Consider the following 25,231-nt stretch of genomic DNA (forward strand, 5'->3'; position numbering starts at 1 on the left):
TAAATGCAGTCCATTTACCATTTACCATCCTGTACTGCGGCCAAGGCCGGTGTTATCGCTCCCTCTGTGGCTGCTCTTTTAGCCCGTTCATCAGCGCACCTATTCCCTTCTGTGTGCGGGTCTGTTCTTTTGGTGTGTGCCTTTACTTTTATTACTGCTACTCACTTTGGTGCCAGTACTAGTTTTATGTAGTCTCTCCACTACTCCCCCATTTTGAATTGGGGATCCTATGCTAGTCAGGTACCCCCTATTCGCCCACAGACCCACATAATCGTGTACTACCCCAAACGCATAGCGTGAATCAGTGTAAGTGTTTATGTCATACCCTATCATTGCGTCACATGCCTCTGCTATCGCATACAATTCTGCCACTTGTGCAGACTGTCCTGTTCGCTGCCCGTGTCTTATCAATGCCCCGTCCTGTGTGCACACTGCCCACCTCGTGTGTAGTTTACTGTCAACATAAAAAGAAGATCCATCAACGTACAGGTCAAGTGCCTCTGCTATCGGTATTTCCATTACCCTTAGATGTGTTACCTGGTTCTATTTCAACACAGCAGTGATGAGGCTCACCCTTATCTGGTGATGGCAGCAGTGTGGTTGGATTCAACTTTGCCATTTTGGCTCAGCATGTCTGCCAGGTGTCAAGGTTCAGTTTATAAACAACAAAAGGGCTAGCAGATTAAGTGCACTTTATGTTCACACTCAGCCAAGTTTTCCTTATGTGGCCACCCTTATTGTCAGTGAATATGGGGATGTTGTTTTTGTTGAGGTTGAGCTTCAGATGGTGGCTGGCCATCCAGGTGGAGATGTCAGCCAGGCAGGAAGAGATCTGTCAGGAAGATTGACCTGTGTGGCCGAGGGGGGGAAGAAAAGAAGAGTTGTGTGTCATCTGCATAACAATGATAGGAAAAGCCATGTGAATTAATGACTGAACCAAGAGATCTGGTGTATAAGGAGAACAGCAGAGGACCCAGTACAGATCCCTGCGGCACTCCCGTAACAAGTGGATGAGAAGCAGAGGCAGACCCCTTCCAGGTGACCTGGTAGGTCCTATCTGCAAAATAGGAAGCAAACCAAGACAGGGCAGTCCCGGCAATTCCCATCCCAGCCAAGGTGGAGAGGAGTATTTTATGGTTGACCGTGTCAAAAGCTGCAGACAGGTCAAGAAGGATCAGGACAGAGGAGAGGCGTGAGGCTCTTGCAGTGGCAAGTGCCTCCGTCACAGCTAGGAGTGCAGTCTCTGTTGAGTGCCCGGATCGGAAGCCAGACTGGTGAGGGTCTAGCAGGTTGTTCTGATGGAGAAAAGAGGTTAATTGTTTAAGAACTGCTCGTTCAAGGGTTTTGGACAGAAAGGGTAGAAGCGATACGGGTCGATAATTCGTTACATCGGAGGGGTCTAAGGTGGGTTTTTTGAGAAGTGGGGTAACACGAGCCATCTTAAAATCAGAGGGAACATGACCAGAGGAGAGAGAGGAATTAACAATGGAGGACAGATAGGGAAGGAGCTCGCTGGAAATGGATTGGAGAACTTTAGATGGGATGGGGTCAAGTGGACAGGTGGTTGCCCGATGAGAGGTGATGAGTTGTAATACATCGGAGTCCTCCAGCATTTCAAAGGAGGTCAGTGTGGCTGTGGGTTTGTCCCGGGGGGTTGGGGGGCTCACTGGATGGGCGAAGGAGTTCCGGATTGTAGCCACCTTTCCTTCAAAGGTGGCCAGAAAGTCATCTGCGGAGAGGGAAGAGGGAGGTGGGGGTGGAGGAGGAATGAGGAGGGAAGAGAAGGTGGAGAATAGTTTGCGTGGATTAGAGACACATGCACTGATCTTAGATTGGAAAAAAGAGGCTTTCGCAGTCGTGAGGGCAGATGTGAAAGTCGCCAGCAGGGTATGGTATGCGGTCAGGTCATCAGAGGATCGGGATTTCCTCCACTTCCTCTCTGCAGCCCGCAGTGATGTTCTGCTGGAGCGTAGTGGCTCAGTCAGCCATGGGCAGGGGGGTGAGGAGCGTGCTGGTTTGGAGACAAGAGGACAAAGTGAGTCGAAGGACTGGGAGAGGCAGGAGTTGAGGGTAGAGGTGGCAACTCAGCGAAGTTTTCCTTTCTTATGTGGCCACCCTTATTGTCAGTGAATATGGGGATGTTGTTTTTGTGCACAGGCCTCTTTATATGTTTTACTCCAAAAAGGTGGTTTATTTTACTCCTGTTATTATCAGATGTTGCCAGTTTATGCGGGCTTCGTGCTTTATCTATGACACAAGAGGACTAGGAAGAATGCAGCAAACTCCACGCTCTCAGAACCACATATACACACACATACACATACGCAGATCTGCACAACCATCACACACACACAATGGCCTTATGTCTGACATCCAATAAGATAATCTCAAATCAGCCTTCTCGAGAACAATGCTCATCAACGTGCCACAAGACACTTGATAGCACAAAAATGCTCCTCAACATGCTACAAGGCACTTGATAGCACAAACCCAGGAATGACACCGCTGTTTCACACTAGCTTTTCAAAACACAGTGATATTCACAACATGTCCTGTCCATGCTGTTCCTTTACAAAATGATTTAGGAGTCACCTCTAAAATTGGTTCAAGGATTATCGATTTCTAGTCAGCGTGGCCAGTTTAATAAAAATGATACTCACCCTCTCGTTGATGCTCATTGATCAAATTCAGAAGATATTTCCAAATCCTATCCTCATCCCCAAACTGTTAGGACCCAGCTTCTTCTCGTGTAATCAAAGTCAGGACGATACAGGAAATCACTAAGACAACAAACACTTTACTGAAGAAAGTAAAAGTTTATTGTAATCATACTGGCCAGCGGGAATGTCACTGAAACACAACACAAGTTTGCGGTACAGCAACCCGCCCCACACTGGTCTTATGGTCTGGTTTAAATACCCTCTGGGGCCTTGACTGGGTATGCGTGTCCATCCTATCTGCAAGGAATCTCTTTGTTCCCTAATGGCATCTGTTTTGTCCCTTAACAACCTATTCCCCTAATGTTGCCTGATACCATATGGCATCACTACTTGCAGAGAGGAGAAACACTCCGAACCCATCACCCCTCCTATCATAAACAAGTGTCAGAAGTTTAAGACCTTTAAAATTTGGGGAGAAATTCCAATCCAAATTTTCATTTTTTCTATTAATTTGTATTGGATTACAAGGTTTGTAGTGGGATTATTCAAAAATGGTACAGTGAAATTTCATGAAAATGGGTAGGACATAGAGCAGGACCCCATCTGTTATGAACATGTGTCAAAACTTTGAGACCTTATAAATTTGGGGAGAAATGCCTATTTTAATTTTCTTTCAATTAGCCACTATTGGATTACATAGTTTGGAGTGGGATTATTTGAAAACGCTTCAGGAATATTTCACCAAAATCAGGTCACTACTACTTCAGGACCTCTTCTGTCATAATTAAGTGTCAAAAGTTTGAGACCTTTAAATTATGAGGAGAATTTGCCATGCCTTATGATCGTTTTTCAATAGGATTTTATTACTGTATTTGTTTATATAGACAGTGTGGAGTTTTATTTGCGTACGGTGCAGTGATATTTCATCCACACCATTTCACATGTACATTAGTTCCTGTTCTCTCATCTATACAGTACGTGATGCAATGGTGAGACCATTAGATTTTGAGGAGAAAACAAAATACATGACACTTATCTGATCTTTCCATATTACAGCTTTAAAAAGACACGTGAGAACAGAACATAATTTTTTTTTTTTAATTTCACATTACCACCATTGTTCAATTTCTCTCGAGCCGTAGCTCACTTTTAGAAGCACATTATAACCTTTGCAAACATGTAAGGAAGACTGTGAAAACATTCAATCATATAACACAACCGATTTACAGCGGACTGGAATTTTCGAATTGGGAGCTAACTTCAGTGTTGTTTTCTTGTAGTTCTCTTCATTTTTGGGAAAAGAAAAAAGTATATTGCTTTCCCTGCATCCAGAGAAGGGTCAGTGCTTAGGCATTTTCAATTTAGCTTGCCTCACCTGCACAAAAGTGGCAAGAGCATTATTTACATAGGTCACATGCCGTGATCACCCTGTTAGGGACAGAAGAGCTGGACACAGGGAGATGCGGGAATTTCAGATAACTCCAGAGTTTTATTTTCAATAGTGAGAGAGAGCATATTCAAACACGAACATGAAAAAACCTTTGCCCGTCACCCTCACGTGATCTGGACAAAAACAATAAACTAAAATAACAAAGACAAAATAAATGAAATTATACGAGCACTTTTTAGCCTTTTCTCTGGTCTGTACGTGCTCTCTCACCGTCGTGGGTGATCCCGGTCTCAGACGCCTACTGTGGAAAGAAGCACACTTTTAAATCCTGGACTGATTCGTAACATCATCCAGGTGTGTGTCTGCTTAACCAGTAGGCGTGGTCCTCTAATTGCCCTGAATTCCTCCCGCAAAACGAGCCCTGCTACATCATATTTCATGTAGAAAGACTTTCTTGTTGAAAATGGCACCTGACCTAGCTAGCAGTCTTGAATATGAGCCGAGGCATTTTGGATTATAGAAACTCTTACATACAGTTCAGACCAAAGGTTTACATACACCTAGGCTAAAGACATTCAAACTCTATTTTCCACAGCTGCACACATTTCATGTTACCATACACTTCCCATGTTAAGTCAATTAGGGAATCTACTTTATTTCCATAAGAGGTCATTTCAGAATAATAGCTAAGAGACAGATTTATTTCAGCTTTTATGTACTGTATCAGATTTTCAGTGGGTCAAATGTTTTACATACACTTTGTTAGTATTTGGTGGCGTTGCCTTTTAATTGTTTAACTTGAATCAAACGCTTGGGGTAGCCTACCACAAGCTTCTCACAATACTTTGCCGGAATTTTTGCCCATTCCTCCTGACAGAACTGGTGTAACTCAGTCAGGTTTGTGGGCCTCCTTGCTCAGACACGCTTTTTCAGTTCAGTCCACAAATTTACTGTGGGATTCAGGTCAGGGCTTTGTGATGCCCACTCCAATACTTTCACTTTGTCATTTTTAAGCCATTTTAATACAACTTTGGAGGTATGCTTAGGATCATTGTCCTGCTGGAAGACCCAGTTGCGACAAAGTTTTAACTTTCTAGCTGATGTCTTGAGGTGTTGCTTCAGTATTTCTAGATAATCCTCATTCCTCATGATACAATCTATTTTCTGAAGTGCACCAGTCCCTTTTCCAGCAAAACACCCCCACAACATGATGCTGCCACCCCCATGCTTAACAGTTGGGATGGTGTTCTTCGGATTAAATGCCACAGCCTTTTTCTTCTATACATAGCGCTGATAGTTATGGCCAAACAGTTCAATTTTTGTTTCATCTGACCAGGGAACATTCCTCCAAAAGGCTAAGTCTTCATCATGGTGATCATCTGCAAACTTCATTCTGGCTTTTTTATGCCAGTCCTTGAGTAGGGGATTCTTCCTTGTGCAACAGCCTATCAGGTCGTGGCGATGTAGGATTCTCTTAATGGTGGATGTAGATACTTTGGTACCTGATGCCTCCAACTCCTTCACCAGTTCCTTTGTTGTTGTCTTGTGGTTCAGTTTAATCTTTCGGACCAAAGTTTGTTCAGTCCTGGCAGTTAATTTGTGCCTCTTTCCTGAATGATGCAGTGTCTGTGTGGTCCCAAGATTTTTTATATTTGCATACAATTGATTGTACAGATGCTCGTGGTACCTTCAGTTGTTTGGAAATTTCTCCTAAAGAGGAACCAGACTTGTGGAGGTCTTGGCTGAGTTGTTTGGATTTTCCCATGGTATCAAGGGCAGAAAGGCAGTGGCTCTAAAGGTAGGCCCTTGAATACGGCCTCAGGTGCCAAATAACTCCCAATTAACTCATAATTATGACAATTGGCTAATCAGAAGCTTCTACAAAGTCATGACATCAATTTCTGGAATCTTCCAGACTGTTCAAAGTGACAATGCACTTGGTGTATGTAAACTTTTGACCCTCTGGATTTCGGATATAGTGAATTAAAGCTGAAATAAATCTGTCTCTAATCCATTGTTTTAAAATGACTTCTGATGTGAACAATGTAGATACCCTAATTGACTTGCCAAATAAATGTATGGTAACATGACATGTGCAGAGTTGTGAAAAACTGAGTTTGAATATAATTAGCCTGGGTGCATGTAAACTTTTGGCCTCAACTGTAGATCTCTATATCTTCGTATCTGGCTGTCTGTCTGGCTAGAGCTTCTGTCAGGATTGGCAGGGTTGATGAACTGCCCTCAGGCTGTCCTCTTATGATGACAAGGAAGGAAGCGTCGTTATTTTGATCAAGCAACTCAACGTTTGCTTAACTTTATTCATTATTCAGCTAGCGATTGCGACATTAGCCACTTAGGGCGCTAACTACATAGTTAAGTACCCATTTCTTTAAAGATCTAAATGCTCCATAGCACTTCTGTCGATCTACCAGCAGTAGACAGCCAGGTATCATATAAATGGACTATTTTATATGCGTGTTCATACGCAGGGCAGTAAAGTAAACAAACCAATATAGTGCAGTGTCACTTGTCAGTCTCTTACATTAGTCATGTCTCATGCGTAACCTCTGTACATACAATGATGAATCCCAGTTTGTGTCAATAAACGTTTAATGAAACAACCATTATCCTCATTCATCCAACAGATACTACAACAGGAATCCTAGCAACTGCTAATGGGTTGGTTATTGGCTAGCCAGCAAGCGATACGTTCTTAATCAGATGGGTTCTTAACTAGGCCAGCTAATGTTATCTAGTTCTTGGCGTGCTAAGTGGCTAATGTTGCAATCCCCCAGCTGAATAATGAATTAAAAGCTAAGCAAATGTTCCAAATGTTTGAGCACTGGATCAAAATAATGACATGTTCATTTCCCAATGTTAGTTGCTAAGAGTAGCTTTAGGCAGTGCAAAATGGAGCTTTAGATCGTGGACGACACGTGTGCACTTCAGCGTGACTACACATTTCTCGCAGGAATCGTAGCCAGTTGACTGTTAACTTCACTGCAGTGGTGATCGGACTTACACGAAGCAAGGGCTAGTGTGATGTTAGCCTTTATTAATCGCAATTCTATGAGGCCGTATGATGTAGCTAGCACATCTGTTTACTGTTACTTGTTCAATGGAATGTTCAAAGTAAAGCTGATCAATTAGTCTAGCCAGCTGACATCTTTATATTTAAAGCCAAGTTCACAGTAAAACACAAGCAGGTCGAATCGCAAAACTGATCATTCCAGGAAGCAACTGGTAGTTCAACATCCAAACTCCTCAAAAATCCCCATCTTCAACTGACTCCCATACAAATTTCTCACAATTTCCCCCCATACCTCCTTTTAAAATCCCCCATCTGTCATTGACCCAAACACATTTTTAGTAATACTTCCCCAAATAATGTTTTTAATCCCCTACATTTAGGGGAGCGTTCCCCAGTCTGGCAACCCAGTCATCAACCCTGCTACCCCGACAGCTGTATAGCTATCGATGCTAGGCATATGTATTAATATTTGCTCCTGTGCACAAATTGCTGAGCATAAGATATAGCTAGCAAGCGACAGTTTGTGACAGAGGAATGACTGCGAGTAGGCTATTCACAGTAGTCTAGCTAGCTGTCCCTCTCTAACTAACACATACACATGAGTAAATAAACACATTATGTATTTATGTACTGTGTGTTAATGAAGACTTACTGAGTGTCGCAAGGCTATACGTATTCAGAATGGTCTAACTAGCCCTCACTAACCAATATAAATGCATATTATCTAATTATTTATTATGTGTGTGTCAGAGGAATGTAGGCTATATGTATTCACAATAGTCTAACAGCTAACATCTTTTATCTTTATTTTAATTTTTTACATTTTTTTGCGAGGGAACTCAATAATATTTAAAAAAAATGTTCTCACCCACATCTCTTCAGGGGCTAAGTACGTACTAAAATATTTACATAGATATGTAAATATATATTTTGGGTTTGGCAGTGAATGGATCTGCTTCAGGTATCAGTGCACGCACCAGGGTGCATTACCCTATCTAACAGGGAGTACTATACATCTCCCCTACTAAACAGGAGGAATACCAGTAAACCCCCCGGTATCTAGGAGCAGATCCAAACAGTAGGTGGTGCTGGGGTGGTGGAGGGTGAGTGCAGTTCTGAGCAGCAGCAGTGAAGCAGGCAAAAGCAGCGCAGGCAAGCAGCAGCATTGAGAGGTCTGATTGGTGGTTTTATAAGGCACTCCATTGGTGATGTGTGCCTGTGATTGGATGGGTAAGAGAAGAGTGTTATGTGTATGCAATTGGATGATTGTGGAAACGCGCGGGTATGCGGTTAATGGAGCCAAGCGATTGGTCAGCTGCGATTTTTGAGTTTCCTGACAGAACTTTCTTTGCGCATTCTGTGCGCAGCGCTGATTCATTTCTAACTCTGCTGGGTGTACAAGAGAGAAACTGCGCAAATGGTTCAGTACACATTGTGTAAAACAGATTCTTCTGGGATACTCTGGATAAAGCTACTGTAAGAGGATGAGTTTAACTGGAAGCTCTGTCTCCATGTGCTTTGGGTTAGAGCTGCAGTAAGAGGATTAGTTTAACTGGAAGCTCTGTCTCCATGTGCTGTGAGTTAGAGCTGCAGTAAGAGGATGAGTTTAACTGGAAGCTCTGTCTCCATGTGCTTTGAGTTAGAGCCACAGTTGCAGGATGAGTTTAACTGGAAGCTCTGTCTCCCTGTTTTGTTCACAGGATCCAGCAGTCACTGGAGTCCAGCTCTTTTGAAGAGAAGAGTTCAGAGAAATTATCTTCCTCAAAAAAGGTATGAGTTCTTTTTTTTCTAGTTTTTAATGGGTTGTGTTTTCTTCGTGCAGTAAATTCATTTGAGTAAATATAATACCTATATAATGTAGTGCAAGGGTAATGTGCCCTTAACATTGCCCTTAACTTTAGTAACGTATTGCACCTTTTTTTATATTATTCATGACCACCCAAAGTGGAATATCATATGAACACAATAAACCAGCTTTTTACTTAAACATTTAAAAAATGTAATAAAAAATGCTCTATTTTAATGATCTTAGCGCCTAGTCTAAAGCACGTGGCACACATATATTTAGGTTGTGTCCAAACCCACTTATACTCGTTTAACAGTGGATTATTTGAGCGCATTGTAAGGCACAAGGTTCCAATGGGCTGAACTTACTGTCTTAATTTATAGGTGTGTCTTGGGTATAAGCATGTGATAAACCAATCAGCATATCATCTCACATCTCACATTCCTTCTGAAAGCCACCTGCACTTGCACCTTGGTGTATTGATGATATAATGGTGGATTTAAAAAGATAGATTTACCTCTGACTAAATCAGATGTGCTCCTATGCGAGTCCATTAAAATTCTCAGAATTTTAATGGTCGCTATAATGTAAAAAATGTGAAGACAACAGTGTTAAAATTGTGAAATTTGAGTTCACCTTTGTTTTTTGAATCGTATCAAGATTCGAAAAACAAATAACCGTAAAAACATAACCATTGTGCCCAGTGAATCCAAGGACCATATTTGAAATTAATTTGCAAAAATGCATTGACATCGTTTAAAATGTCCAAATAAATGCAGTTTTCACTGGACGAACTTTTGGACGTTTTTAGATCAAATAAACAATTTTGTCTGCTTACCAGGCTGTAGATGAAGCAGCTCTTCTGCCAGCTGATTCCTCCTCGCCCGTGCTGCTGGGGTATCTCAGTTCATTAATATGCATCAGCACATGCAGTTCAGTTTCATGCCTTCCAAATTCCTGTAATGTGTCCTCATTTATGTCTGAGACATCCATGACTTTGGCAACGTTATGCAACACACAACACACCACAAAGAATATTCAGGCCTTCTGAGGGCTGTATTGTAAAGTTCCACCTGACTTATGCAAACATCTGAAGTGCATTTTCAGCATTCCAAACGTCCTCTCTACTGGGCTACAGTTTTAGATTGAATGACTATTCACAGACTCTATTATATTATCTTCAGCTGTGTCTTTAACGGATAGCTATTGTCCCCTAACAGCCACCCCTCCAGGAGGGGGATTCCCCTAGAAGACAGAGTTGGCCAATATAAAGGAGTCATGTCTTTATCCAGGATAATCTGCAAATGCATGGGTAATCATATGGCACATCTCCTGGATGTTGATGGAGTGGGCTCCCCTATGGTTCACATATATTATGGCCAGTTTCATTTCTCATTACTGCGATTGTCTAATTCAGATCAATATTGATCTATTATGACGTTATATTTATTATTGTGTATTTTTGATATACACAATAATAATCCTTCACATTGTAATCTTGATGTGTTTATGCGCCCCTGTGAGCGTAACAGGCAGGAGGGTAAATGGCGTTTATGTAGGTGCACATTTCTGTATTAATATTGAGCCCTTAAAGTAGCAATGCGGTTTTTAGTTCGTCTTTTTTTAACACTTTCAGCTGGATCAAAATTGCGATGCGCCTGACCACACCTGATCTTAAGACCAACTCGCCCAGATGGGAGCAAATTCATTTGCTATTTAAACAGCGCCAGCTCCGGACAGGAAAATGACTGTGTCAGTCTGAAAGTAGCAAAGACACTTGTGTTTGGGTTACCGCCACTTTGCACAGAGTGTAAGATCACCAGAGAGTGCCAAATCACCAAATGGTATAAATGTTTTCCCTGGATTTAAAAATCGGAAATGTTTGGGAAGAAGGGAATCTTTAGTGGAATCAGTAAGTGAAGCTCCTGGCTGTGCAAAAGAAGCGTTAGTGCTAATGCTAATGTGCTGCATTTAACCCCTCAAAAGACACAACTTAACATCTAATCCAGTTCTGGAGTGCTGCCTGTTCCTCCCTGCCTCACAGAAAGTCCAGATTCCTTTAGCAGGTCCCACAAATGGCAGCAGAGGAAGACTCCAAACTGAGAATTTTAAACAAAAAGAATTAAGTTCACAGTTGGCATTTATTAAATGTATTGCACAGAGAAACTGCATTATTCTATGGAAATTCTTGATTTATCACAAGTAGTATCCCACATAACCACATAAATCAATCAGGAGCAAAAGCTGGACTTCTAATATGAGCGTTTAGCACTGCTGCATGTTTGGTGTCTGGAAGTATATGTCTCTTTTCTAGCTGTCAAGCACTTGCCACAAAAAAAGGATCCTTGAGCATTTAGTTCAGCAACTGTAATAAAGAACACCCTGTGATAAAATGTTTGGTTCTCACATCTAAAAATTTTTAAGTAGCTGTTTCCATTAGCACTTTTAAGCTTGCTGTACTTTCAACATTCTTTGGATTACAAAATCTTTGATCTGGTGACAATTCTGTTATGTTGGCTGAGCAAAGATAAATAAGTTGTATTAACTTTATTTGACAATATTGACTTAAATTAATATTGAGGTATTCAGCCAACAAAATATTATTTTTTCTATAAACTACATTTTATACTCCATTCAAATACAAAAACAAAATAACCAAGTTCATGTAACTGAGTATTTTACACTGGGCCAACCTAAATAATAAAGGTGTTTGTCAGGAAAAAAAAACAAGACAAAATTCCATCCATCTGGTCAGGTTTGTGTGGGGGCTGGAGCCAGTCATCATTGTTGGGTGGGTCCGGCCGGGATTTTTGGAACATTTATCTAATTATTATTTGATAATAATATTATTAATGGTTAATTATGATTAATTAACATACTCACCAACCCACCCCTTCATGTGTTTATTTCAGTCTCTGATACAGCACACCTCTTCCTGTTTATTTCACACTGATACAACACACCTCTTCATGTGTTTATTTCACACACTGATACAACACACCTCTTCATGTGTTTATTTCAGTCTCTGATACAGCACACCTCTTCATGTGTTTATTTCACACTGATACCGCACACCTCTTCATATGTTTATTTCACACTGATACCGCACACCTCTTCATATGTTTATTTCACACTGATACAGCACACCTCTTCATGTGTTTATTTCACACACTGTTACAGCACACCTCTTCATGTGTTTATTTCACTCTGATACAGCACACCTCTTCATGTGTTTATTTCACACTCTGATACAGCACACCTCTTCATGTGTTTATTTCACACTGATACCGCACACCTCTTCATATGTTTATTTCACACTGATACCGCACACCTCTTCATATGTTTATTTCACACTGATACAGCACACCTCTTCATGTGTTTATTTCACACACTGTTACAGCACACCTCTTCATGTGTTTATTTCACTCTGATACAGCACACCTCTTCATGTGTTTATTTCACACTCTGATACAGCACACCTCTTCATGTGTTTATTTCACGCTGATACCGCACACCTCTTCATATGTTTATTTCACACTGATACAGCACACCTCTTCATGTGTTTATTTCACTCTGATACAGCACACTTCTTCATGTGTTTTTTTTTTCTCTCTCTTTTTTCTCTTTTTTGTCTCTCCTGCACACTCTGATGAAGCTGAAGAAGGATGAGAAGTTGAAACTGTTTCAAAGCCATCTGAGTCAGGATTGTATGAGAGGTGTGTAACACTGTGAGAGAGGTGTGTAATACTGTGTGAGAGGTGTGTAACACTGTGTGAGGTGTGTAACACTGTGTGAGAGGTGTGTAATACTGCGTGAGAGGTGGGTAACACTGCGTGAGAGGTGTGTAACACTGTGTGAGAGGTGTGTAACACTGTGAGAGAGGTGTGTAACACTGTGTGAGAGATGTGTAACACACTGTGTGAGGTGTGTAACACACTGTGTGAGAGGTGTGTAATACTGTGTGAGAGGTGGGTGACACTGCGTGAGAGGTGCGTAATGATGTGTGCGATGGGTAACACTGTGAGAGAGGTGTGTAATACTGTGAGAGAGGTGTGTAAGACTGTGAGAGGTGTGTAATCATGTGTGAGAGGTGTGTAACACTGTGTGAGAGGTGTGTAATGCTGTGAGAGAGGTGTGTAATACTGTGTGAGAGGTGTGTAATCATGTGTGAGATGTGTGTAACACTGTGTGAGAGGTGTGTAATGCTGTGTGAGATGTGTGTAACATACTGTGAGAGAGGTGTCTAATACTGTGTGTGAGGTGTGTAACACACTGTGAGAGAGGTGTGTAATGCTGTGTGAGATGTGTGTAACATACTGTGAGAGAGGTGTCTAATACTGTGTGTGAGGTGTGTTACACACTGTGAGAATGGTGTGTAATGCTGTGTGAGAGGTGTGTAACACACTGAGTGAGGTGTGTAACACTGATGTGAAATACTGTGAAAACTGTATGCATTCATATTTTCTTTAGCTGTTTTTTCTTAAAATCCATTATTGAGTGGGAAATGTTAATCACATCTTTAAAATGATTATTTCTCATATTTCGTCTCTTCAGATGAATCCACAAAAAGAGCCCAGCAGGAACTGAAAACTCATCTGAAGAAGAAGTTTGAGTGCATATTTGAAGGATTAGCAAAGCAGGGCCACCCAACCCTCCTGAATAAGATCTATACAGAGCTCTACATCACAGAGGGGGGAAGTGGGGAGGTCAATAATGAACACGAGGTCAGACAGATTGAGACAGCATCCAAGAGACAAACCACACAGGAGACTGCAATTCTCTGCAATGACATCTTTAAGCCTTTACCTGGACAAGAGAAACCCATCAGAACTGTGCTTACAAAGGGCATCGCTGGCATTGGGAAAACCGTCTCTGTACAGAAGTTCATTCTGGACTGGGCAGAAGGAAAAGCCAATCAGGATGTTGATTTCATCTTCTCCCTTCCTTTCCGAGATCTGAATTTGAAGAAGGAAAGAGCATTCAGTCTGATGCAACTTCTGCAGCACTACTTTCCACAGCTGGAAGAGACCAAAAGTGTTGAAGGTGATGAAGTAAAAGTGGTGTTTATCTTCGATGGTCTAGATGAGTGTCGACTTCCTCTAGATTTCAAAAGAAATAAGAACTGCTGTGATATAACAGAGTCATCGTCAGTGGATGTGCTGCTGACCAACCTCATTAAGGGGAATCTGCTTCCCTCTGCTCTCCTCTGGATCACCTCCCGACCAGCAGCAGCCAGTCAGATCCCTCCTAAGTGTGTCCACCAGGTGACAGAGGTACGAGGGTTCAATGACCCACAGAAGGAGGAGTACTTCAGGAAGAGAATGAGAGATCAGAACCAGGCCAGCAGAATTATCTCACACATAAAGTCATCCAGGAGTCTCTACATCATGTGTCACATACCAGTCTTTTGCTGGATTTCTGCTACTGTTCTGGAGACAATGTTGGGTGAAACAGAGAGTGGAGATCTGCCTAAAACTCTGACTGAAATGTACACACACTTCCTGCTCATTCAGACTAATGTGAAGAATAAGAAGTATCATTGCACTGATGAGACAAACCCAGAGATCTCAGAGTCAGATACAGAAATCATCCTGAAACTGGGGCAGCTGGCTTTTCAACAGTTGGAAAAGGGAAATCTGATATTCTATGAAGAGGACCTGAGAGAGAGTGGAATTGCTATCTGTGAAGCTTCAGTGTACTCTGGGGTGTGCACAGAGATCTTTAAAGAGGAGTGTGGGTTATATCAAGAGAAGGTCTACTGCTTTGTGCATCTGAGCATTCAGGAGTATCTGGCTGCCTTGTTTGTGTTTCATTCATGTGTAAATGTGAACAGAAATGTACTCAGAGCAGAAGAATCAAAACCTCACAGTGACGGACTGGAGCTGTCTGAGTTGCTGAAGACTGCAGTGGATCAGGCATTAGGGAGTAAGAATGGACACCTGGACCTTTTCCTTCGATTCCTTCTTGGCCTCTCTCTGGAGGCCATTCAATCTTTCTTGGGAATAATGACAGGAAGTCAATCTGATGGAGAAAAACACAAAACAAGGCCCAGTTTTACTCTATTTCTCGGTCTATGGGCAGAAAGCAGATCACAGAGCATTGGGAAAACAGTCCAGTACATTAAGATGAAGATCAGAGAGGAATCTTCAGCAGAGAGGACCATCAATCTGTTCCACTGTCTCAATGAACTGAATGACAACTCTCTAGTGGAGGAAATCCAGAATTACCTTAAATCAGGAAAACTTTCTGATACAAAGCTGGAACCAGGCCAGTGTTCAGCTCTGGCCTTTGTGTTACTGATGTCAGAGGAGGGCCTGGATGAGTTTGACTTGAAGACCTACAACACATCAGCAGCAGGTCATCAGAGACTGCTACCAGTAATCAGGAACTGCAGGAAGGCCAAGTGAGTATTATGTCATTAATAATGTAGATGATTGACAGCATATTTTCCCACTTTCTAATTCTAGTCATAATAAAGTGCAATAAAATTGCTGGGCAACAGAAAATTTGGTTAAAAAAAGATTTATGATTCAAGATGTTTTAACTTGTGCCCTCATGTAATGTCTTATATCCAGAACATAAGCAGCATCAAATGCAAAACCTCAGCACTTACCATATATTTTATTTACTTTTACTATTTACTGATTTAATACATCTACTAATTATTTGCAAAGATAGCAAATAAATGTGAAATAAATAAGGAGTTCATTGATAGACAGAGTAATGTGATGGATCAACCTTTGTTAGAACATACAATTCAAGCAGATTAAAATGAAGAGATGCTATATTAAGTTACAGTATTATGTAAAGGGTCCTATTTTGGTGACAGCACAGGCAGAAACACACCTGGGTGCGAGTGGAATCGGTTGTCTCGTGTCTCGCAAATAAAATATTTGAATTTTTTCAGATTCACCAGGGTTGTTACTTTTATGGTCTGCAGTTAATCTGGTTGTGTCAACATGGGTTTGTTGGTGCAATTGGGGATGTGTCAATAGAAACATTCAGCACTGTGTTAGTTTGGTGTTGAATAATGTGTTTGCAGTCAAACCAACACATACCAGGTTTTAACTTGTGCTATTTTGGCATTATAACCGTGCCACAGATGTGAATCCATAAACACAATATAACATATTTCAGTTTAGCTATTTTAAAGGAAAGCTGTATTCAGTTATGCAGTCCAATGCTGGCTATTCAGGCAGTGGAGTTAACTGTGTAAGCTACTTGAATGAGACAGGTGGGAGAACAGCTTTACACCCCTCAGATAGTGTTTACAATGAGCCCAGAACGCACTGGAAACTTGCTTTTAATCATGTGTTTGGCTGGGCTAGGTCAATGATAGAGTGGACTTTGGTGTGCTGTGATCTACACTACATAGCCATATGCCATGGATGTGACATAGACTTCACAGAGGACACATTAGAGGACTTTCATACAGAGAGAAGCAGAGTCGCATGTGATAATCGCTACAGAGATGTCAGTGCACAGAGTGCACGAGAGAGCAGGGACTGGTTGGCTGTGGAGTTGTTTCACTAGTGAGTGTTCATTCATCTTATCAAGTGCATGTCTGAAATAAATGACACTTAGTTGAAGTAGAATTTTTTTTTTTTGTTTATTTTAAATAGTGGTGTGAAACAAAAATTAACAGACAAGAAGCAAAAAAAGATATTGTAAATCCAGACAAAATGCTGCTTTCCTGTCCTCTGGTGCACAAGCGCGATGCCTGCCTAGCTGAAACAGTAGCAGCAGCAACAGGATGGAGAGGCCGACTGGAGGCTGTCTCTGCCGGCTGCCTCCTGCTCCTGGCCATACTGGGAATATTCTCCCTGCGGAACTGTTCTTGGGAACAGAACCGTTTATTATACCTCTTAGCACTGGCATATGAACAGAAAATACACTTTCGTTTAAATATTAACAAAATAATTAATCAAAACTATTCAGTTTCATCTTCATTGGTTTGTAGAGGTCCTCATAATGGTTGTAATTGTTTATAAGGTGGGCCGGGAAAAATCTCCCCTTAGAATAACCAGCATGACAAGGTATATCCATGTAAGAAATAGGACTTATTTCTGCAGAAAAAGTCTGGAACCTACACATAAGATGGATAAGCCTGACCTGAAGAAAGCAGGCGCAGTCCCTGCTTTCATAAGCAAAAAGTGTTTTAACAATCTGATTGGCACAAACAACAAGATGGATCAGTCCGGTCCCTGCTTTTATTAGCAAAAAGTAGTTAACAATAACATACATAATTATGATTGGCACATGGTTAATACATATGCATATCATAAGCTTTACCAAAGTAAATGTTTGGCTGTGTCTAATCATATAGCGTGAATACTGAATAAGCACATGGTGACCTCTTAGTCTTCAGCGTTACATAAACAAGCTTTATATCAGATATAATAGTTTGGTCTTTATCGATCGGTTACTTTCAGAGTCCTGGGCAGCATGGCATCATAGCCGGTTCCTCCCTGGCAGGATGGCAGGGGGGAGGATAAAGAGGAAGGCCAAGCTCACTAGTTTGGACTTCTGGAAATACATAAGAGACAGGGAGAAAGAAAACACAGACACACACACAGACACACACAGACACACACACACACACACACACACACACACACACACACACACACACACGCAATATTTTTAACTTCTTGTTGTCCTTGGGAGATTTGGTGCCTGGAGACGGAGGGGCCCTGCTGCAAGGCCTAGGAATTTAGTGTTGTACAGACTTCTAGTTATGCTAGAGAAAACTCTCCTCCCTTGAGTAGAGATGATCACAACACGCTTGCTCTTCAGCCATGGTGAAATTAGCACATGGCTGTGTTTCCTAAAGGGAAATAAATGGGTTGATCTGATTGGCAATAATGAAACCAAACCCAACCACACCAACAGTCATTTTAATCTTATTGAACCTCTTTTATAACTGTGCTGCAGTTGCGCCTGGAGTCAAGAAATGACTGAAATACCCAAATTCACCAGCGCCTTGCATTGCTGCTAGTGTGTGACAGTTGTGCCTTGATTGAGAAATAGGGCCCAATTAAACATCTAATTTAATAACACAGGCTCAACTACATGATCAAAAACCATATTAGACAGTCCTGGAAAGGAAGTAAAAGATAATCATGAAAGAAATGAATGAAAGACAAAACCAAAACACAGGTTGTCTTTCCCACATTAAAACTGATCAAAGCCAAAGACGCACAGCTGAGAAGAAAGACAAAGCTGAGACACAAAACCAAAGGCTCATGTCTGCTTAACAAGCCAGCACTTGAAAGCCTGTATTCAATCAAATTCAAATTTGTCCTTAACTTGGACTTGGACTAGTAAATGCACTTCATACCTTTTCTTCACAAACTCAGTTTGGTGAATTAATTCAAGTTATTGCTGTAATTGCCAAACTGTTTGTGAAGAAAAAAACATTCCTTGCTTTTAATTGTAAGTTTTAATTATAAGAACAAATGTTGTTTGAATCCCTGCCATGTGTTTGAAAAAGGGGGGTTCCCCTTCTCTTCCTGGTCAATGCATAATTAATTATTGATTAGAAGAGAACAAAGGAGAGACTTATCTATACCCCTTTTTATATTTTACTTTTAAGCCGCTTGATAGGAGAACACTTCTTTTCAATGTCATGATTAAAATTATGTTAAGTTTGGTTTGGGAGGGATATGTTTGGTTATGAATTAAATGTTTGTGTTTCTATGTTAGGTGACTAGGGCAGGCAGTAAATGTACTATCTTTAAAGGCCAGTAGTACCACCCTGGTCTCTGCTTTATTCTCTTATAGGCTGACCCAGAATCTCCAGCATAGTGCCTGTGTCACGGTACGGGTAGGGGGGACCCAAACGCAGATAGAAAAAAAAACACAAACTCAAAAAGGGAAAATTAACAAAGATTTTACTTACATGACAGGGGACAAAAAAAAACAGGAAACCAAAAGGCCACGCAGGACACTACAAAACAGAAAACTCAAAATTCAAAACACACACACAGAGCAGAACACAGGTAGGACAGAAACCAGGCAGGAACTAATAGGCAGAACACACAGGCGGAAACTCAGTCACACACACAAGCAGGTCAAAGCACAGGCAGGCAGATACATGAAGGTCAAACAAACACAAGTCAGGAACAAACACAAGGAACCAGCACCTGAGTCAAGGGAACAAAGAACTTAAATAGACAGGGGGGTAACAAGACACAGGTGAACTCAAAAAACAATCAAACCAGACGGAGGGGATAACAAGACACAGGTGGGAACAATGATAGAATAACGAGACAAACAATAATACAATTAACGGGGGAGCAGGACACAAAACAGAAGTGCCGCCATCTGGCGGCCCAACAAGGGAAACACAGACAGGAAAACAGGACCATGACAGCCTGTAGATAGAGTGCAAATAGGAAGGTAGAGGAATCGTAGGATATAATAGGTGCCAGAGTGAGGTCTTCTCAGGGAGCTGTTAAATTAGCCTCTAACTCCAGCGCCTGTTCTTGAGTTAATTCTGAGGCTTGTCTCAGGCTAAAGCCTCACCTGTACAGGGATTGTGAAGTTTCCTAGAGCCCAGAACAGGCTGAATGGTGTCTCATTGGGCACTGCCATCAAATATATCACAATCGCAACCAAATAAACTCAAAGGTATCATTAACAGGTGTTCCCACAGACCTTTGGAATACCTTGTTTCTCTGCCTGTCATATGTAATACCAGAAGACTGGACACACAGCTGGTTATATGTGAACAGATCACTTCCTTGTCTTTCTGCTTCTAAAGTGAATCTACTATTAACTGTATTTTAGATTGCAATGCTGTGGGTAGTTTGTCATAGAAAACCAAAACTAAAGAAACAAACTCACTGTCCTCTCTGGAAGATGTGCATTATTATTTTGCATCTTTCCTTTTGGTGGTAGCTGTGCCAAGCATTCAACAGCTTTGCAAGTTAACTCGCTGTCCACTTTGAAAGATGGCAGCTGCACTTCTGGGAGGGGATGGGAGGGCTAAGCCCAGAGAACAGATTATAGAAAAGGTAGATGAGCCCATTGCCCCAATTCAGAGAACTTACAGCATAAGAAAAGGGGACATTTGGGTCAGAATTACATCTGTAGAACAGTCAGAGTTCAGTCCAGCAGGATGTTTAATTTCCAGGTCCAAAATACTGCAGTTGGAGAGTGTAGCACAGACATCTTCCTCAGAGCATCATCAACCTTAAAATCCTCAATTTCACTCCTCATTACTGAACACTATCATTGGCACATTTCCCATATTAGATACATGCTTCATGTATACCTAATATAATAATACTATAATATATTAACTCTTCTTTGCAGACTGAACAACTGTAAACTCACACAGAAGTGCTGTAATGTTGTGGCATCAGCTCTCCAGTCATCAAACTCACCCCTGAGAGATCTGGACCTCAGCTACAATAACCTGGGAGATTCAGGAGTGGAACTGCTCTGTGCTGGACTGAGGAGTCCAAACTGTAAACTACAGAGACTGGGGTGAGTAGTGCTGTGTACTGTGTGATCTTAACTAAATAGAATTTGTGATTATGGTTCTATTCAGTGAAATATTAAAAAGCTCTTTCTCTTTCAGTTTACTCCTCTGTCCACCAGCATTCTTTCTTTGCCCATATATACCTTACTCCTCTATCACAACAAGCAAATAAAAGCAGGATAAAACCTTTTGAGGGTTGCCAGGTTTGTGGTTCCTGAGCAGAATGTAAGGTTTCAGTGGAGTCTCTAGTATCAGGTCACAGGTGATGACTGGATGCTGAATGTCTGATTGACAGGGTAAAAGATTGACCGCCTGTATAGTAAAATGTTTCAGGTCTGTCACACATTGCAGTCTACATCCATCTCCATTATTCACTACCTGCTATGAACTCTAATGAAATCCATACATTTACCCCACACTCTTTCACATACTGACCTTTTGATGAAGGTGAGTTTTACTCCTTCATCACACACCTGTGTGTGCTGCAGGATTGTGGTGTTTCTGAAAGGATTGTGAATAAAATGGTATTTTATTCTGCTGGTAAAGCCGGGCATTAACTATTGGCTGGTAGGGTATGTGTGTACATCTTGGGGGGAGAGTGTCCATCTGAACAACATGTGAGCTGCTGTTTAGATGCAGCGTTACATCGTTTAGTTTAGTCACTTTTCTGTGGTTCCAGTCCCAAGTAATAGTCTGGATATTATACCACTGTAAGCAGGCATGCTGTGTGGAATAGCCTGATTCAGAGATCAATGTTCTGGCTCTAGCTCCTGTCATTTAAAGAACAACATCATTTACAGGAGTATTTCTTAGATAAGTATTCTAATTCTTTCAAATGCCCCGACTTATAAAAAATTTTGTGCAGTTTATATTACTCCACAAGGTCTACCAAACATGTTGATAAGGGGTTTTAAAAGAAAAAAATGACTTAATGTATCAGGCTTTTATTATCATTATTATTATCATTGTTACAATAATAATTAAATTCAATGCAATAATTAGCCTGTTATATTCGCAAAAGTGTGTGCGAGTAAAATTAATGGATGGATTATAGGGCAAGGACACACACAAAATAGGTGCAATGTCTGGAATTTTCAGAAGACACCACGTTTTTAAAAATCTAGTGTCTACCAGCAGTAAAAGTTAGTGGCAATAATCTGTTGTGGTGTTCTCATACAGCCACTAGATGGCAATGCAGTGTAATTCCAGTTGATGCTGTAGTTCAGTGGTACTCACTAATTTTCTTAGCAGAGCCGCTTATGAGTAAGACCATTACTCAAAAAGCCACAGAGATTGCAGATATAACCCAGATGTTTTTTTATCATCACTCTCAAGATATTTACCATCTTTGTGTATGTTTAAAAAAATACAGTACCATGCTTTCCATCCTCACATCTCTTTTTATTCTCAATTCATAATTACATTTCATTATTAAAAGATATACTACTTGTGTGTAAGTGTGTAAGGCTGGGAGTGGAACTCATCTTATGTATGTATGTATGTACATATGCAATTATACATAAGCATTATCAACATGAAATTTAAAAAAGTTCACAAAAATGTATATATTGGCCTAGTAATAGAGATGAAAAATGTCTTTTTCTCTGTTATATTTGTATCTCATAAAAAAACATGTTTTCAACGTAAAAAAATGCCAAGTTAATCAAAAGTATTGATATCAAAATGACGCCAAGTTACAGTACTACAAGCAATATAGGCTATCTTGCCTCACCGAAATTACATAAGATGTATTTCAAAGCAATGCTACCCAATATTTCCTCAATTCTTTCATGTCACTTGGCCCTGTGTGTATAATCATGCAGTACATGGACAGGCCAAACATATGTGTGGATGGCTTTCTCACAGTCAACATTGATTGAATAGGCGTGTATATGTCCAATTTGTATTGGTATGTATGTATTTCTCTGCCCAGCCTTTCTGTTGCGTGAATGATAGTATGTGTCTTGCTATAAGTGTGTGTTCGTAAATGTGAATGTAACATGCTGCGAGGGAAATGTCCCCATGGGGATAAAGAAGTTCTCTGTGTATGTATGTACAATATGTATTTTACATGCAGTATTTATTGTACGTAGCAAATATACAATAACTTGTACATGTACTCAAATTCAGTTCAGAAGCAAGTATAAACATGTTTTGTGGAGAAATATGCTTCCTGTAGTTACTCAGCAGCAGTTTTGTACATGAATTTCAATGTGTTCCATGAGGCAATTCGAAATATTTGACTCTTTGATCTTACACAAATTTTGCATGACGTTGTAAAATGGTAAGATTACAAAACACAGGGCCAAGTGACTTGAAAGAACTGAGGAAATATCAGGTAGCATTGCTTTGGAATACATCTTATTTAATTTCAGTGAGGCAAGATAGCCTATATTGTTTGTAGTACCGTAACTTGACGTCATTTTGATATCAATACTTTTGAGTAACTTGGCATTTTTGTACGTTGAAAACGTGTTTTTTATGAGATATCATTTCTTTTTGCAAAGCGTTTTATTCTGAGTGAGAAATGCGACCCTGTAAAAAACGGATGTGGATTATGGCTATCGTTGTGTTAATTTGTACAGTCTGATGAGCGTGTACCGTTCAGCAGTTTCGGTTTGCTGTGAAACAACGTCTGTGAAAAGGATGCAGTGGCATAAGCGTAAACGAGAAGAAACGCAGATGAAATATGGCCAGTTTATGTACTCACGGATTTGACGTCCATCCAACGAGCCTTGATGACACAAGAATCAACAAGCCCGTAGAATTATAACTCCCTAGGTCGCAACTTGTGTAGCCTTCTGTCCTGCTCCGTTGTCTGTTATTTCGTGGAGATCGCTTTTAGTGTTGTAAGGTTTATCCTTCTGTCTGCTCCGTGTCTGTTATTCGTGGAGATGCACTTTTAGTGTTTGTAAGGTTTATAAGGCATTTTGATAGGCTTATCTGCAGGTAGGAGTCCTCTTCGCTGTTTTGCTAAACTAGAACCGGAAAACATGATAGTGGAGAATAGGAGCAGATGCATATGTCCCAGCAGGCTTTGCATATGAGAAAATAACAACAGTGTGAGAGAAATTAAGATGAAATTATAAAATTCCGTAGTTGAAACAATATGTTTTTAGCAGAATGGGCATGTAGGTGAAGGTTGACATGATCACGGAGTATAGTGCGAAGTAAATGGAGTGACCATGAGCAAGTTGATATTCCTTATCAAACGGTATATATAACAGTCGGTATTGAACGTCATTATTTGAAGTGGGCGGTTAAATTACAGTACATTACATTACAGGCAAATAACGTGTGTAATCTAACTAATGTGTTTTTCTCATGTTCAGTGCTAGTAGTTATACTTATGAGTGAATCATGATTTTAAATGTAATGTTTTAATGCGGAGTTGCAGAACGTACATGCGTAGTAATTGTGTGTAGCCTATGTGGCTAGATATAGCTAGAACAGGGCGAGGTAACATGAATTAAGAAACGTGGCGTTTGCTGATATGAAGGTTTTGTACGGTAGCCAAGTGAAGAAATATAGTTAGTAGAAATGGCACAGTGGTGAACTGGTGTAACTTTTTAATAAAAGGAATACATTTGCGTCCTGAAATGCATATGGGTGGCCGTGAGTGAGTTTTGGTAAAGCAAATATATCCATATGGCTTAGCAATATTGTAGCGGTCAATAACTGAATGTGCAGACGGTAAGTCATAATGCATAAGTCTTAGCAATATTGTAGCCGGTTAATAACTGAACGGTGAACGGCGGGTAGATATGGTGCAAAAGCAATAATTGAAAAATAGTAGACAATTATTAGTGAGGGTCGAAGCAAGTTAAAGAACGTGTTCCTAACTGGGCTTGAACATACAACCCCGTGTCCCACGCCTGTAACCTTAACACTAGGCACAGACGGACTAGCTGTTTAAACTGCGGAGTTGCAGAATGTACATACGTAGTAATTGTTTGTAGCCTATGTGGCTAGATAGAGAACAGGGCGAGGTAACATGAATGTAGAAACGTGGTGTTTGCTGATATGAAAGTTTTGTACGGTAGCCAAGTGAAGAAATGTAGTTAGTAGAAATGGCACAGTGGTGAACTGATGTAACTTTTTAATAAAAGGAATACATTTGCCGTCATGAAATGCATATGGGTGGTCGTGAGTGTGTTTTGGTAAAGCAAATATAAGCGTATGAAAACGTTAGTGTAAAATGATCTGCCTGAGGGCGAGCGGGATTCAAACCTCAAACCGGAGGTTTACCAGTCTGACTTCGTTAGGCAGCAGCATGCCATAGCTATGCAATGCGTGAAATGTCATTAGCAAACCTGCGGTGGTTTTAAGAACACAGGCCAGTAAGCACAGAAGAGCTCCTGTTGAATCCATATGGCTTAGCAATATTGTAGCCGGTTAATAACTGACGTACAGACGGTAAGTCATATGCATATGGCTTAGCAATATTGTAGCGGTTAATACTGACGGTGAACGGCGGGTAGATATGGTGCAAAAGCAATAATTGATAAGTAGGCTAGTAGACAATTGTTAGTGAGGGTTGAAGCAGGTTAAAGAAACATGTTCCTAGCTGGGCTTGAACCTACGACCCCATGTTCCCAGACTGTAACCTTACCCACTAGGCCACAGGTGGACTAGCTGTTAAGTAGGAATGTTTCAGAGTACAAATGTATGGGTGTTTTGTGTGTGTATGCGCGTTTTTGATTGGGTCGTGTAGGTGCAGATTTGGCTGGTGTTAGTGAAATGTCAATGGGGAGACATGTTGTTAGTGGGATAGGCGGCAGGAAAAATAAGAATGAGAAGAAGAAAGAGAAGAAGAAGAAGAAGGAGAAAACGCAAAATCCCCTTAGTTTGGGGCTTTATTGTGTGGACATGTGAA

At 40.8% G+C, this 25,231-nt stretch overlaps 1 protein-coding gene and 1 long non-coding RNA gene across 2 annotated transcripts in view; both read left to right on the plus strand.

The window, feature by feature from the left end:
- Window positions 1-25,231, plus strand: part of LOC135242400 (protein NLRC3-like) — a 1,894,071-nt gene that overhangs the window by 939,631 nt on the left and 929,209 nt on the right. Inside the window, exon 26 of the mRNA XM_064313443.1 lies at window positions 13,422-15,270. Within this exon, the coding sequence (XP_064169513.1) occupies window positions 13,422-15,270 (1,849 nt within the window). The remainder of the gene's footprint in view (window positions 1-13,421; window positions 15,271-25,231) is intronic.
- LOC135242462 (uncharacterized) lies at window positions 8,299-10,121 on the plus strand. Its single transcript, XR_010326354.1, has 3 exons — window positions 8,299-8,557; window positions 8,782-8,851; window positions 10,088-10,121. It is a non-coding gene; the product is annotated as an uncharacterized LOC135242462 (long non-coding RNA).

This window comes from Anguilla rostrata, chromosome 16, assembly GCF_018555375.3.
Source record: "Anguilla rostrata isolate EN2019 chromosome 16, ASM1855537v3, whole genome shotgun sequence".
In the NCBI taxonomy this organism is placed as follows: Eukaryota; Metazoa; Chordata; class Actinopteri; order Anguilliformes; family Anguillidae; genus Anguilla; species Anguilla rostrata.